Genomic DNA, 17,565 nt, shown 5'->3' on the forward strand with positions numbered 1-17,565 from the left:
TATACATACATGCATTTACTCGAATTTATAACTGACAACAAAATCGAACTGTGTGTATAATATAATTTTGTGTGACTATGCACGTGTTTGTGTATGTGTATGTGTGTGTGTGTGTGTGTGTGTGTGTGTGTGTGTGTGTGTGTGAGATATGTATGTGGTGTGTGTGTGTTTTCATGCGTATGTGTGTGTGTGTGTATAAGTCAGAGTGTATGTGTGTTTTCTATCTGAATCGTGCCAACCTTCTATTTATTTTTACGTTTCATTTTTGTGTACTTTTTACTATATAAAATTATGTAATTTCACAAAGTTCTAAAATACCGAAGAGTGTGACATTCAATTTAATTGCGTTTACCGTATGTGACGGAATAAATCATATGCCCCGCGGTTCTCACAAAGAACCGGTTCATTTTTCGAACATTTTCCCTTATTTTTCATTGCTATATTATTAAATTATATTAATAGGATGATAACTGAATAAAAATATATTATTAATATATATATAATAAATTACCAATTAAATAAAATCATATTATATAACTTATGAAAATGATTAATTATTTGTACGCGATTTATTCAAATCCTGTAACCATATTATTATTATAATTATTATTTTGTTAATCTAACGCATAAAAATATAATGTATGTTAACATTAAGCCAAACAAAACTATTAAGTCTGTACCATATACAATCGAAATTTCCGTGTTGATGTGTAACGTTTTGCGGTATAATCATATTATATTTTAATATTAGGAATATTTTATTCGGAAAACAAAAAAACGCTTAACCATTTATATGACACACATACACACACATGCACACATACACATACATATATACATATTATTATTGTGATCTTCCATGCCATTGGACGTTTTGATTTTATATGCATAAATAATATATCGTTTTACTATACGGATAATGGTACTACGCAAAAATACGTGTACATGCTTCTCTCTAATGGCTTTTTCACTCGTGCGCCCCGTGTAAATACATTCTGTAAAAAGAAACCCTCACACTCCTCTAATCATCCCTCTTAACGTGGGCGACTGCGGTGGTGGACTATTGCTTGCTTTCGCGGATTTAGGATTTCACCGCAATGCAAATATCGTTGTTCGGTATGGGAATCCCCTGCCCGTTAACGACACACAAAGCCACGACGATGATGTGCCGACGAATAAACGGGTCGGTTCGCCTACCCGTAGCCTTCGGGATTTCCACTTGATTCGCATTCGAACACGTGTCCAGAATCCAATTAACGTGTCCTAATATAATATCAATAGGATGCTTAAACCCAAACCCCGCCTCGTAAAATATTTGTAACAACGTTTCTGTCAGCGGAGGAGACGATGATGTTTTGATTGCAATCACGCCGGAAACAAACGCGGCTTAGGCCACTAAATGTGCTCATTCGAGTTGTACTAGGGTAACTCACAGCTATCGTGTTAATGTGTTAGTGCCAAAGGTTAGCAAGTAAATTCCATTAGATTTCAGGAGATTTTGGAAAAAAACTATAAAGAAACGGTCCTGGAAAAAAAATATATTTTTGTTTTATTTATTTATAATTCCTTCTTTCTTAAATAATTAAAAATTCAAATCTAAAAAATAACATCCTGTTCTTAAGTGTCTTAAAAAGGTGGTTCTTTAAACCAAGTCAGTCAAACCATAATATACCACCACCACCATCACATTCACCTATTGTAAATACTAAGTACATATTACGTATTTAATTAGTAAATGTTTAAAATTAAATAGTTGTATTTAAAATGTTTTCAACGAATTACAATACTAGATAAAAAAATTTACGGAGCGCAATTTATTGCGATAAATAGAATAGAACATAATTTTTTTCTTTTTTTCTTTTATCTATCGTGATAGAAAATTATTCAAAATATGCAATTACATTTTTGGCCAGTTTCCGACTACTGCTTTAATTGTTTGACTGTTACGAACACCATATCATTATCGTGAACAATCAATCGCATTCGATGCTCCCGTCGGTCATGGAAGCGTTCGAGTGCTAATTTTCTTTTTGACTTCCAAAATCCGCTTGTGCCGCTTCATCCGCTTTCAGGTCGTTCAGCCAACCGGACGATTTACGCGTATTCCCCAGCCCTGTTTGAACTTTCGCAAACAATTTCTACGACTTTGAACGGGCGCGATATCTCGGACTGCCTGCAGAAAACCGCCAGACAAACATCTCCATCGCAAACCATATTCGTTCGGCGTTTGTACCGAACCAAATTTATTCATCGTCAAAATGTTTACGCTTAAAGAAAACGCTTTCTCTGTGTATCGCGAACGCACAGAACACCCTACGCAACATGCGATTCGTGGCGATCAAAATCTGGACCACGTAATTCGCGCGATTCGACGAGGTAGATTTCCATTATTAATCTCACTAAACCTGTAACCGTGCGAAAACATTTATTTTAAATTCTGTCCCACAGCAATATTATTGTCGAAAATCCATCCGCTTTGCTGAGAGTCGTCCTCGTTAGGTTATCATTTTTTCGTTAAAACAATATTATCGTAGAAACATTGTTATCGATCAAAAACATATCGGTATTTTTCTTCTTTATTTGTAAAAAAAAAAAAGAAAACTAATCCCCACCCCCACATGTGTATCGCCGTACAGTTGTTTCATTAAAAGTGATTCAAAAAAATAAATTTAAAAAAAAAACATCTTAAAAACGTTTATACTTAAAATGTAATTAACATATTATATTAATGTGTTTGTACACAAATTTTTGTTTCATAATATTTCTACTACACGACTGTCATTGTTGGTTATATTGATAGTAATACTATAATATTTTGCTTAATTTCGACTACGTATTTGCGTAAAAATTACGCGGTATGCCACACGTAATATTAATGTAAAACTTAAGCGGTAAAGCACGATTGAGCATAAAACGATTGAGCATAGACCTTTTTAGCAACACGATTGAGCATAGAATATTTTATGCGACGTTGCCACATTCACGTTGCCAAAATTTTGTAATTTATTATTTTCTCGTATTATTACACCAATTATTATGATATCTGACGCGAGCCGTGAGCTTTATCGGCTTTATAAATTTTATCGACAATGTTATCGATTAATAAATTAGTTCCGGAGCAAAACGACGTTTTAAACATTTAGCATCGGGGGAAAATATAAGATAATTAAGATACAAATCCAAAATTATTATAGAAATAATATCAGTGTTCGATCACCTGTGTAGTGTATAGTGCGTGTATACTTAGTGCGTTTTTCTATTTTTTTAAAATATGGATATAACAATTATTTTATCGGAAAGAGGCAAAGAATTGGCCCTAGTTAATTTATACAAGTATAAATTAATTGGAGAGCGAAAAAAAGACAATCTTTTGAGATGGAGGTGTACTAATAATAAATGTTCGGCAATAATGTTCTCGGGTTTCGATAAACGTAAAGTGATTGAAACTGCTGGACAACATAATCACGATAAAAATTCTATTGAGAAAATAGAAACGCAAGTTTTAAGAGAAAATTGCAAAAGAAAAGCTGAAGAATCAATTTACACACGGCCACTTAAAATTATTCGCACCGAACTTTTAAATTCTTCTCCAACATCAAATTTAAACAATCAAAATGTAAGAAATGTACGGAAAGCAATGTATGATAAACGGAAGCAGACCTATCCTAAATTACCAACTTCTTTGGATGAAACAATTCATCAATTAAGTGACTTAAAAAATGAAGAATGTTTTAAATATAAGGGTCAACAATTCATTTACATGCCGACTGATGATAATTTTGTATGTTTAACTACAGAACAAAATCTACAATTTATGACAAATAATTGTACTGAGTATTTTGGCGATGGCACATTTAATTATTTATACTACTATCATAAGTATTTTCATGCATATTAAATATTGACTATGAAAACATGATATTTTTTTGTCATGTTATATTTTGATTTATTATAATTATTTAAATAAATGTTTTTATACGATACAGTTCAAAATTGAAAATGGCAACGTTGCAGAGTTTTTTATGCTCAATCGTGTTGGTTTTCTTTTGTATTTCAATTTCCTTTGATACGCCGACAATTTATGCTCAATCGTGTCGCAAAAAAGGTGTTTTATGCTCAATCGTGTCGCAGCCAACTTAAGAGCTAAATCGTTTAGGATGTAGCGGATTGTAAACGTGGTCTTTTTTTCTTGCGTTTTATGTAAGAAAACACCACTTAGTTGTTTTTTTTTTTTTTTTTTGTTTGGTTATGCTTGTATATAATATAATGTATCGTTCAATGTAGGCGAACAATTTCTCGTATAACATGCATAGCGTATAAGCTGTTTAGTATAACATTGTTATCTCCTCAAACTATTAATTATTGTTATTTATATTGTTAAGTTTTATCAATTTATATAATATCTTATTATACTACTACTTATAGTAATTTTTTATTATTATTATAATAATAGCACTTACAATTTATATAGCGTTAGAACACTAATTCAAAATAATAATATACTATAATGATTTTATATAATATTAGAATAATGTTAGACCGAATGTACAATAGGTACATACGTACAATAGGTAATATTTTAATATTAAATATATATAGATTGTAGGGGTTTGATAATATAAATAGTTTGTAATTTTTTTTTTGTTATTTTTTCGGATCAAATCATTCTATATGGAATCATAATCATCGATTTTTTTTTTTTTTTTGGTTTTAATCGAGACAATAACTTTGAACGATACAAGCCGAATACATTTTACAATCAAACGATGATCATACGAATGAATTAATAATAATAATGAATCCGAAAAATGACATAACAAAAACAAAAACGAATATCCCGTTTTGCACAAATTCGTGTGCAGTTAAAATTTAATTTTAAAATAATATTATGCAATAACAAAATATTTTCTTACACTTGTATTTGTTTTTCGGACAAATTAACCGTGTTCATTTTTTTTATGACGTCGCTTTTTTTAAAATTACATTTTATCCGTTGCTTACCCGTATCCCAATACGATGATTAAACATTTCTTTTAAGATTACATAATACTTTAACACCCATATTATTGGGAATATTCACAAACACAATATATAAGTACAATATACATTAACGTAATATGTTATTTTATTAATATTAAATACCATTATTATTATTATTATTATTAAAACAATTAGGTGTTTTTTTTAGTACGCTCATTTATAGTGTTTTTCTATTCATAAAATGAGCTTAGTAACGTGTAAATAAGCTTTTTAAGCTAATAAACTTTACAGGAACGTTAATAATTATTCGTTTTTATTAATAAATTACGCTATTATGAAATTAAAATAATAAATAAATAAATTCACCGTCTTCGTGTATTGCGTGCCGATTGGTTTTACATTCTACCTCGATATTACAATATACTACATATTATATTGTACTCTAAAATGGAAAATATTGTAAATCGGTTGGTTGACATGTACATTCCGTTGATTATACTGTAAGCGTAAACAATGAGTAGCTGTGTTAACCAACTGATAAGTTTATATATATGTATGTATGTATCTATATATAAATACAAATATACATTATTAGTATAATATATAATATACTGTATTATATAAATAATGTAATATTAATATTACCACTTAAAAATAATAATAAAAAAACCAATGTTTATCTATATTTTTAGTGTATCTCCTAACCCTTTTTTCTTATTGTGATTTTGGCAATCTGCTAATATTATTATGTTACGTTTAAAACTATCATCATATATTATGTATTTATAAGATACCTTTATATATATTAATATTATTACTATTATTATTATTATTATAATTATATTGAATAATGCATATTTTAAAAATAATAAACAACGTTCGAGTTTTATATATTTAACCGAAATAAATTTGCGCTGTTGATAATAATGTGTTTTTGAATTTTGATTTTTTTTATTTTAACGATTTAGTTTAGTAAGAATATAAGAACAAATAAGCGAACACATTTATTAAAATCTGAACATTGACTTTCAACAAATATGGTGTATGAAAATGAGATCCAATGCCTACATCCAATTTACCAATAAATAGCCAATGATAATGTATACGATTCGAAACCGATTATCAAAGGTCAAGGTAGATAACCGTACAGATTTTACCAGAAAAAAAAGTACTGAGCGTCGGGTGGGTTACATGAGTCAGATGGAATACAGAAACAGGTGACTGATTTTTTTTTATACATTTGAAATGAGATCACGATATTCGGTAGACGGACTACATGGTCGATGGCTGATAGGCCAAACAATAAATCGGAAAGGCAAACTATAAAACCGACGGACAAAATAAATTATGGTTTAAAAAAAAAAAATTAAAAAAAAACAAGAATATTAAACATCATTATTAAATCACCCACAGTATTAAAATATTATTGTTAACTTATGATCGAACCTGATCAAAATCTCTGGTGTTATCATTTAATTTTGGCGATTTTATAAATCTAGGTAGTATCTACCGTGTATGCTTTTTAATTATTTACATTTACTATAAAAAACATAGCTACGCTTCAAAATGGGCTAGGATTGCTTATTTGAGTTTACACTTTTGCACATTTACAAGGAAATAAGTACCTATATCAGTTTATGTATATATCACTGGAAGATTTTCTCTTGTAAAAATCGGAAACTAGACTTTATATTAAAAACATGCAATATATTATATTTAAATGTCTTAAAAAGGTAAATTTTATAAATACAAAGGAGTCCAATATTTCTTGAATCTATTAATAAAATCGTTGTAACTGTAACGTTACTATTGTAAGAAATTTTCTATATATGAGAATGGGTGAAAATATATGTCAACCCCCTCCTGTAAGAAAGACCTAGATATGCCACTGTTCCCCTCTAATATTATATTAAATTAACTTGTTTGTTATATGATAAATTAATTAAATAAATAATAAAAATTAATAGATTTATTGTAACATTACAATGATTTTTGCTTTGTTAAAAAATAATTTACAAATGAAAAAATCAAATTATATTAGATTAAGCTTATTATAATTAGATAATAATAATTATTATCTGTTATAATGTTATAATTATTATAACATTTAACGTAAAGGTAATATATTATATTTTATTATTTTAGTTTTTACATCATAAATACAAATAAATATAAGATGCATCAACGAATCAATGTCAACAATTTTATTTTGGTTCTAATTTAATAGATAATATGATCTACGTATATTCTAATATGATATTACAATTATATATAAAATGTATTGAATATTAAAAGTAAATATTTTCTGTACATTTTAAGATTGAATAAAGAAACTAATATGAAATCAATAACGTAAATTCATAATTAATTATACATACCAATAACATAGTTTTGATGTATACTATATTAAACTATATACTACGCATAACAGAACTTCCAGTACTGTACAGTTTCAACAGTTTGATAATTTCGGTGTACATATTAAAACAGCGTCCGTTATATCATTATATCTACCAGAAATTTATAATAAAGAGTCCCTGTTCTGCGATCCATCATTTATTCAATAACAATTAAATGCCCATTAACTTGTTGAAATGATTTTTGAAACGCCTGACATTTACAACGTTCACCACTTGCGAACAAAACGCATTGAATTTAAACCATCGACATAGCAATGCTACACCGTTCATAATCCATCAACGGGTCTCTTTTAACCATAAATCCGTCCGTCTCAACAAAACACTATCACTTCTCCTTTGATGTACGATAAATGCGTATCATCAAATAATAAAATTCTCGTGCATGCGTAAATGCGTCTATATAAGTGTTATCCATCGCATCCAACTATTGAAAACATTATTTCGTCGACCATTAAGTATCGGAAGAGCTGACGAAAATAACATTATGCCCCCTAAATATATATATATAATAAAACATAAAACATCGTTAACATTAGTTATTATCGTGGCTATATCCGACACCGGTGTTGATACATTAATTCTTCTCTCTTCTTACTTACCCTATAAACAATATCTTTCAATTAGTTGAAAACATACTCACGGTGATTACTTATGTTATAGAATACTACAGTAACGCGATACAACAACATACACGCATACATGACACAGACAACTTTTTGGTTAAGTATACTTCTTACGGAATATAATACATATAATATTATACAGTGCGTTTAGCATTATAGTACTGCTGTAAACCATTTTGAACATTTTTGAGATATTTAAAACCATTTTTCGAAACAAAATGTCGAGTTAAGCTAACCTACACAGATATGTGTTTGAAGGCTATTTTTTTGTTTAACGGTTTATTTATGTTTACAACGAATATTGTTTTATTTTGTTTATATATTTTATTATTATATTTTGCTACATTTCCTGTTTGTAATAAACGGGACCAAATCGGATTCCAAATGTATGCTGTACCTACAATGATTGAATGATTAGTATGCATGTGCGTTGTGGTGTATGCAGTTTTGCATTCTTACACTGAGAAAACATTGAAATATTATTTTAAATTTCGCCAGTTTCAATTATTCCATACACTTAATATTTTCCCTTTTTTTTTATATATTCGATTTTTTTTATGTACAGACGTGGCGGATTGGGAGACCATAATCATTAGTATGCAATTAAAACAATAACAATATAATATACCGTTCATCGGTCTTCGATATTCTTATTAATTTGATTAAAAATGTGTCCATTAAAACAATATCACCTTATAAGCTATTATCGTTTTCTGTACCGCTAAGTTAATTTACTGGATACGTTAAATTTTTTTGTAGTGAATACAACACAGCCTATTGATCAGTTTTATTATTATTTATTTACTAGCAAAACTCATTCACATATCATGAATAAACTAAATTTTGCAAAATATATACATGCAAATAATTTATACAAAAATAATCGTAAAAACTTTATATTTATATTTTTTATTTACATTTTATTCTTATAATTATTATAATGCTATGTTAATTTTAGAGAGAAATGTTTTATTTTTGATAAAAAATAACATTTTAATCAAAAAAATATAATACCATAAGAATGCAGTTCAGCATATTCATAATAATAATTTTCATTTAAATTTCAGTCGATAAATTTTCGCAACGATTGAGTATTCCACAAAAATGAACAAAAAGCAAAAGATAAAAAGAATTTTAGATAAATTGGTGTTGATCTTTGTCAACATATTAATTGATAAATTGATATATTACTGTTATTAATAACTAATATTTACTGTTTAATTATAAATAAATACGGGAATATTTATTGTAATAAAATACATATACGAGTAAGTTACAATTATTCTTATTTCATAGGAGATCATTTCATCATTAAATATAATTATAATAATGTTAATTTTAATGATATAACTACAGTAAATATGTGGAAAAATATATTTTAATGATAATTAATGTAAATACTTACAAAAACACTTATAAATTTTTAAAGCATTGTATCCAATATAATACTTAGTTTCAGTTTTAACACATCATATTATTTTTAAAAAATAAAACTGCGGTTTGATGATTCTATAATAAAAATTAAGATTCATTATAAGCATGAACGTCGGTCCATTTATAACAACTGTTAAGGATGTCAAATAAAATTATACATGATTATGATTGCCAGTCGAGAACGTGTTTTATATCCAAACCACAGTAATAATAATTGTATGTAACAACCATACAACCACTAAGATGTTCACTAAAAGGTTTTTATATAAATATATATAAATGTTTGTATTTATTTATAGTACAGAAGAAAGAATATGATAAATTAATCTTGTTCATTTAACAAATTCATAAATATTAAATATAAATAAACATTTGGATATATTAATAGTTACAGGAATTTTTTCTCATTCCAAATTAATACATTTGAGAATAATAAACTTTAAAATTTATAATTTATGTATAGTGCATATTTAGACGAATAAGTAATTAAAGAGAAAGTTTTAATTTATAACTGGAATTTAGGTATATGGTTTAAATTATGTAAAATAAACTAAACTGTTTTTGTTGAAATTCTAGAATATAAAATTTCTAACTCATAAAAATAATGCTCTGTCTATAGCTTAGAATAATTTAAAATAATTTTAATGAAGAATTATTGTTAAAACAAGTCTGATGAAAAATAACTACATTATAAAATATGTATTTTTTAAAATAAAAATATGTGTCTACTTCTCAAGCGTAGCCTTTTATCTTTGAACGATTGATAATACTTCTTGGTATACTTACCAATTGCCATTAATACCTTAGAATCTTAGAACTTTTACTATAAGACAAACAGCTTTCGAGTATTATTTACGCAACCACTCCAAAACTGATCATCCTTCAAGTAACTTCATCGCTCAATTTTATTTCTATTCATTTCCTGGTAATCCAAATAAACACGTTAAAAAAACGGTCACAAGATCTTCTCAATTTCCATGTATATTTTTCATTTATGCTTAATTTCATTACCTGCGTTCAGAAGATTTTAATGTGAAACACTTTCGTGCTTATCAATATTCTAATTTTTTTTAATAATATTTTCTTATTAACTTATTTGTGTGTGTTGTTAATAATATTAAAATAAACGATTTTTAAAAAAGTACCTACATAATTTTTCTAATACTTCAAAAATAAATTAAGGTAATTTAATAAGTCTCTATAATATCACATAGTATCCTTGACGTGTATCCATTTTCAAAATTAAATATTTAATTTTGTCGACCACCAAAAGTTATTTTATAACCTCATAATATTATTGTATATAAATCGTAAAATGAAACCTGTGACCTCGTTATGATAACAATATTATGAACATCAAGTCTGAAGAAAATAATAGATTTGAATTTTTTTTTTTTTTTTATTTCTACTGAAGACAGTTGAGTAATGACCAGCAAACAATAAAAAGTAAATATCATGCAACTTTATTTTATTATTAATTTTAATTCTTTTTCGCAGTATTAGCTTCAAAAGAATATTTTTTCATGTCAGTATAAAAGTGATAGATTATTAATAATTACTAATTAATAATGATTAATAACTAATAACTAATTAATAACTAATAATTATTATTCCCTGAGCCTATGTTTAGTCTTTATCCAAAATTTAAAAAATATTTTATAGTATATCAAAATACAACATTTAAAAAAATACATTTTTATTTTTCATACAAATATTATTAATTACAATTACAAATAATGTTTGTTTAACAGTCTCATATTATAATTTTAGTTTTAATAAAAAATAAAAAAAAAAACCATAATTTATTTGGAAACTTATTAACAGTGCCGTACATGTAAATTGTATTAGAATACATAGTGGTATTATAACCTACATTCTATATAAAATGCAATTACTACTTACTCAAATACTGATCGCTATACCTCAAAATTGACAAAACTTAGGAACTTAAAATGTATAACAAAATTAAAAAAAAAATGTTAAATGAAAATCAAACAACACTTTTACATGAATCAAACTTTTTTATTAATGCAATAGGTTCCAATCACATTGTTTCATTTTCGATCATAATGAAAATAACTATATTTTTATTCTACAATAATCTTTTTTGATGAACAAATTTGAATTTAAAAGTATATTATGGAATTTAAGTAATTAAATATAAAATCAAGTATCAATAATTAACACTATTCAAAATTAAATTTTAAAATAATCTAATGATCTAATAATTTATTAAAGAGTTGGACCTTTATACGTGTCTACTATCATGAAAAATCGAACTCCATTGAAGTGAAATTTCATGATATAGTGTTTTTTGATCTAGTTATTTATCGAACCACTAGAGTGCGCTAGTCTTAGCTAAACCGATATACACAATATTGATATTTATACTGGCGATCAGTGGTCAGAGACTCTATCATCTTCCTTATGCACCTAAACAATACGTATTGATGTTATTCAACTATATGAAAAGATATTTTTTTTTTCTCCGTGGCTTCAAATAACATGTTAAAAGTGTCACAAAAGTCAAGAACTGTTGATGAAGATACTATATTATAATTGGATTGAATTGTAAAATAAAACTCATTATATAATTTGATGGAACAGTTTTAAGTTTAAGTCAAATCATGTGAGCAATCCTATATGAGAAAAAGAACTTTGTAGGCATACTTTCGATTTTGGTGTAGGTGTACAAAATTATTGCTACTGTTGTGGTGCATCTATTTTAAGTTGTGTTCACCAGGTGATAATTATTTTGGTTAATAATACAAATAACTATCGACCATGATTTATAAACTATTTAAATAGATAGCTATACATAAAAGAGCACTATAAGGGTACATTAAATTGATTTAATGTACCCTTTATTGTATATTTCGTCAAAGGATTGAAAACCTACATATTTGTTACACAAAAACGGAAGTCTTCAATTTAAATAATCCATGTTAAAGCATTTTTTTTTTATTACAATATCCTTCGAAGTTAACTCCATTTTGATCACAAGTTATAAAGTAAAAATAATTTATGAGGAACATTGTATTACGTTTCAAGATTTGTTATAAAATTTAATTATTTTATTGACATTTTACAAAAAAAAATAAAAATAAAAAAACATAAACATTTAAAATATCTATAGAAATTACAGAAAAAATCAAAATATTTTAAAAAGTATACAGTCTTTAGAAAATATATAATATTAATATTTGATGGGCATTTAAAATCTCTAGGATTATTAAATCGAAATCTATTAAGCATTTATATTAAATTTTATACCTCGTAAATTTTGGCATTTGTTTGTAATATTTCATTTTTTTTTCTTCGTTATTTAAAAATCATCTATTAGACTAGAGATAGTTTAAAATATATAAAATCGTTGATGATCAGAATAATCCTTCTGATAGAAAATATTTTTATAAAAACATCATATTATAACTGCAATTATTTGTTCCTCTCTTCGCTCTGTATCTAATAAAAGGGTTAAATGTTACACATAGTCATTAGTTATAGAACTAAAAAGATTATACGTACATACATATTACATTTGTTTAAAAAATTAAGAATGAGCTAATATATTTGTGTTATACATTTTTTGCTTGTTTAGAAAAAATTACAAAAATATTATATTTTACAATGTAAATAAAAATAAAAGCTACCATATGTCCGTACCTACGTGTATTATAAATATCAGTTAGAAACATAATTTTTAAACATTACAAACGCTATATATTGTTGATAACATTTCTGTATAAGATATCATAACTGTGTGTAACTGAAAATAACATGCCAAATTAATATAAGAATAAGCTATCATTAAGTATTATTTTTTAAATTCTTTAAATCACAAATATAGTTATTTGTGAATTTTAACTAATTACATAATATAAAACATTAAGAAAGAATTGAAATCGGATGACGTACAGTGAATGTTTTTCCTAACCTAACCTAACCCCGGCGCAACGTCACACGATAAGTTATAGCATAGTAATTAATAATTATACAAAAGTATTAACCTCGATACAAAATCTATGTTTCAAAAAGTTTTTCTAACATAAAACGCTTATAAACTAAATTATGATTAATAATGTTAAAGAACCTATTTAATTAATATGAAATCAAAATAATAAAACAGTGAACTATAGTTGACTTTGCATAGAATTAGCGATTCTTTAAAATTTAAAGGGTAAATGTCTAAATTGTAGCTCAACAAAAAAGAATCATGGCTGCAAAAGCGATTTATTTTTTTGTTTTACTCAAAATCTAAAAATCTAAATTATAACTACTTAATTGACAATACCCAACATTTTTAGACTTGACGCATTAATTATACATAATAGCTTATACATAATCAATGCTTGACGTAAAAGCTATTATACAATTAAAGTAGTCAAATGTATAAAGAAGTTGTGAGAAATTAAGATGATAAATAATCTAATATCTATATTTGTTTTATGCTTTTTATATTTTATATACAAAATTATATAATGAAATTAAATATTGTTTACATTTGAAAAACTATAAAATATAATGATGTAATTAAACAAAGTATCTATACATTAACGAGTATGTTGTTTATGATTTAATAGAAAAAAATTTACTAAAATAATATTTCGTTGTAGAATTATTTAATAAATATAATATTATAGACCATATGAAACGTGCACATATCGGTAAGTATAAAAATTATATTTAATGGTCATTATTATTTATAAGTGGTTATCTAATGGTTAAATGGTTTATAATGGTTAATTACCTCTAAGGTAAAATTATATATTTGAAAATATTAAATAATTTTTATGTTTGATAAATTCTACTAATTGAATCAAATTTATCACACTATAGTTATTATGTATGTGTTGTAATATGCTTTGCCAATTTCACGTATGTACATTATGTATCAATATCAACCGTATAATTTATTACAGTTCTAGGTTAACGTTTAAAAGTTCATCCTTTATTATAATCAATTTTTTTTCGTTTCTGTTACATATTTCTCTCAACAATACGTCTACATATTATCTATTTTATGACCATATTCCATACATAAATATTAAAGACCATAATACAACGATGGATTAATAACGTAAATTACATGAGATAATACTGTTACCAAAAAAATATATATATTTTTGTAATACACCTACTTATCGTAGTATAATCATACTGATAAACTCACATCAAAATCGTTTTATTATAAGCAATTGTTTTACGAATAATGCTATAATTTAGTATACTTATAGTATATAATACTATAATTACAATAAAAATAATTTATTTCTGCTGCGGTTATGCCGTTGAAAGATGATATAATTACATTAGTCTATTTGTGGCTGGATTTGCATTTGTTTTGTACTGTGCAACCAATAAGTATAATTACTACAAAAAAAACAAGCACAGAGGTACGGAACAGATACAGTCTAATTAATGCAGTGCCCGTGTATGTATAATATGTACATACATGAATACTATATATTATATATATTTAAACTAATATTATAGACACTGTATACACCTATACATAATATACCTATTTCTTATGGTAAAAATACGGATTCCGACCGTTTAGAAACCGCAATTGCTACGTAACTTGATTAGTGTTTTACCTATACACGTTTGTCAAGTTAATTTCAAGTATTCTCTCAACTTCGTATTTTTTTACCATCTCTAATAATGTCTAATTCTTCGGTAAACATTAATGAAATTATATCTACTAAATAAATATTATAAAATATATATATATATTATATTTATTATTATTATATATTATTATATTATTATATATATATATAAAATATACAATGACCATCAACAACGGAATAATATATCCAATTTAATTTGTTGATTTTACAGCAATATCTGCACATAGTTACTTACTACATAAGATACTTAGAATGAAATTATTATTTATATCCTTGATTATATGAATACAGTAATAAATATGAGGAATTCAATGTTTTTACGTATTATAGTTTTCATTTGCGTGACCTAACCTAACCTAAAAATAGCTACTACAATATAACATTTGCGCAGTACATAGTATCCAATCGGTCACTTAAAATATAAACTGCACACGTTTAAATCTAATCGTCGTGAACATTCCATGTTTAAAACTATACACAATTAAAAAGAAAACAATTTCCAAAACCTCCCCTATAAATACACGCCCATCAATACCGGTGCAATGATAATCATACAATAATTTAAAACGAAAGTAGCTAGCGAATAATTCGTCGGAGGAGCAAATATGTATTTTTGAACCGATTTGGCCGCGTTTAGCTTACCATACTTTATGTGGTGATGTAGTCGGGAAAATATCAGGAAAAAAAATGAGCACCATGAGTGAAGTATGGAATTTTTCGGATTTTAATACTAAAATATTAAAATTATTTTAATCTCTTAATCATCATTTTTTTTATCACTATTTCACTGTTTCATTATTATTGTGGACAGGGACGTATTTAGGTGAGCTAATATGGGTGTTAGAACACCCCCCAACGACCTTATTTTATGGTATTTCACCAAATTGTAAACATACTCTGACCATTTGAATAAACGTTGTATGCAACTTGTAGGTCGTACATATGCTGTCTTAATGTAATAATTTTCATTTATATAAATACATGGAATTTATTTATGTAATACGGGGGAGGCGGCAGAGGTTCTACTAACCATAAGTCAATTAAATTTTAAAACACCCTCGTTAAATGAATCCTGGATACGCCACTAATTGTGGAATTTATTGTGTACAATACTGTAGTGAATACTATTATATCTGTATTATTAATTAATTTTTTGTAATACATTACTTTTGTTAGTTGCATATTATGTTTAAATAAAATAAAATCTATAAATAAGGTTGTTGAAAAAAATTTAATACTTCCGTACGTTTTCGTTAATGAACGTAATGCACGGATATTTTCGAGGTGGTCTACCTTCGTGTTACCTAAACTCTCCGGTGGCGGTTAAGAGGGGTCCGCGACGACGTCTCACCTGGATCACGCGACGCGTACGGTTTACCGGCTCGGGGTTGGCCAACCTGTCGATCCGTTTGAACCGTCTGGCCGCCACCGCCGGCTTTCAAAACAACGTTCGGCCGACATATCGCGTGTACCGGCGGCGTGTCCGTGCCGGCGGTTCAGTTATCAGTCGGCCACCGACCGTTGTGGACGTGCGTCAATTGCCGTCATCCGTTTCTCGTGATCGTACGTGTCCGTGTGTCTCTGCCTGTGTATATGTATGTGGGTGTAAACGTGAGAAACTCGGTTAGCGTTGGTTACGTTCAAATGTTCGCGACGATGTCGTGCTCCGCCCGGCCGGTCATCGTCACCGCGTCCGCGGTCAGCTCTGGTGACCGTTAGTGACCGTCGGGACGTACCCTCGACATGCCGTTCGTGCAACGGGCCGTCGCGCCCGTCCACCTGAGCCGCGTGAAGCTGCACAACGACCAAGGTGCACCGACGGTGCGCGACCGCGAGCTCGACGCGGTCACCAACTTCGCGTTGAGCAACGCACTCCGGCAGATGGCCTCGGTGGCCGCGCTCGCCGACGAAGTGTTCCGCGAGCTCCGCAACCAGTTGACCGACGTGGCCACCCGGTCGGCCGGTCTCAAATGCCGTGTCCAGGCGCTCGGCCACTTGGTCGACCACGCCGATCCCAAAGCAGTCACAGTTCGTGAGTTATTTACTTTATCGTTAATATTATTGTTACTATTATTATTATTGTCGTACCTAGTTGTTATTTTTTGCACGAGCTTACCCGAACTCGACCGTTTCGTTTTACCTCAAGTTTCCGAACCCATTACCCGGTGAAGAGTTATTCGGTACTCACTACGCCTTGGTGGTGTATTGCTCCTATTATTAAACATTATACCGACCCCCAAACGCCTTTTCCGAATAGGTCGAGAGTATACCGCAAGATTCGTGATCTTATTTTACTCGCGATAATAAAACAAATTTATCTGCAAGGTTTTTCTTTTCTGATTTTTACCTCCATTTCGTAAAGTTAAACATAGTGCAATATTTAAACCGTTTTCGAACATATACTAATAGGTGAGGATGTATCTGCCTCTATGTACGTAAGTATCATGTTGACACTCGACTGTGTAAACACAT

The 17,565-nt window shown here is 28.1% G+C and overlaps 1 protein-coding gene across 1 annotated transcript in view; it reads left to right on the forward strand.

The window, feature by feature from the left end:
• Nucleotides 1-16,559: 16,559 nt before the first annotated feature.
• The window catches only part of LOC112690850, a 48,026-nt gene continuing 47,020 nt past the window's right edge, over nucleotides 16,560-17,565 (forward strand). The window contains exon 1 of the mRNA XM_025564950.1: nucleotides 16,560-17,125. Coding sequence (XP_025420735.1) covers nucleotides 16,837-17,125 — 289 coding nt within the window. The 5' untranslated portion in view covers nucleotides 16,560-16,836. The remainder of the gene's footprint in view (nucleotides 17,126-17,565) is intronic.

The sequence above is a fragment of the Sipha flava genome, unplaced genomic scaffold (genome assembly GCF_003268045.1).
Source record: "Sipha flava isolate LNK unplaced genomic scaffold, YSA_version1 522_pilon_pilon, whole genome shotgun sequence".
Lineage (NCBI taxonomy): Eukaryota > Metazoa > Arthropoda > Insecta > Hemiptera > Aphididae > Sipha > Sipha flava.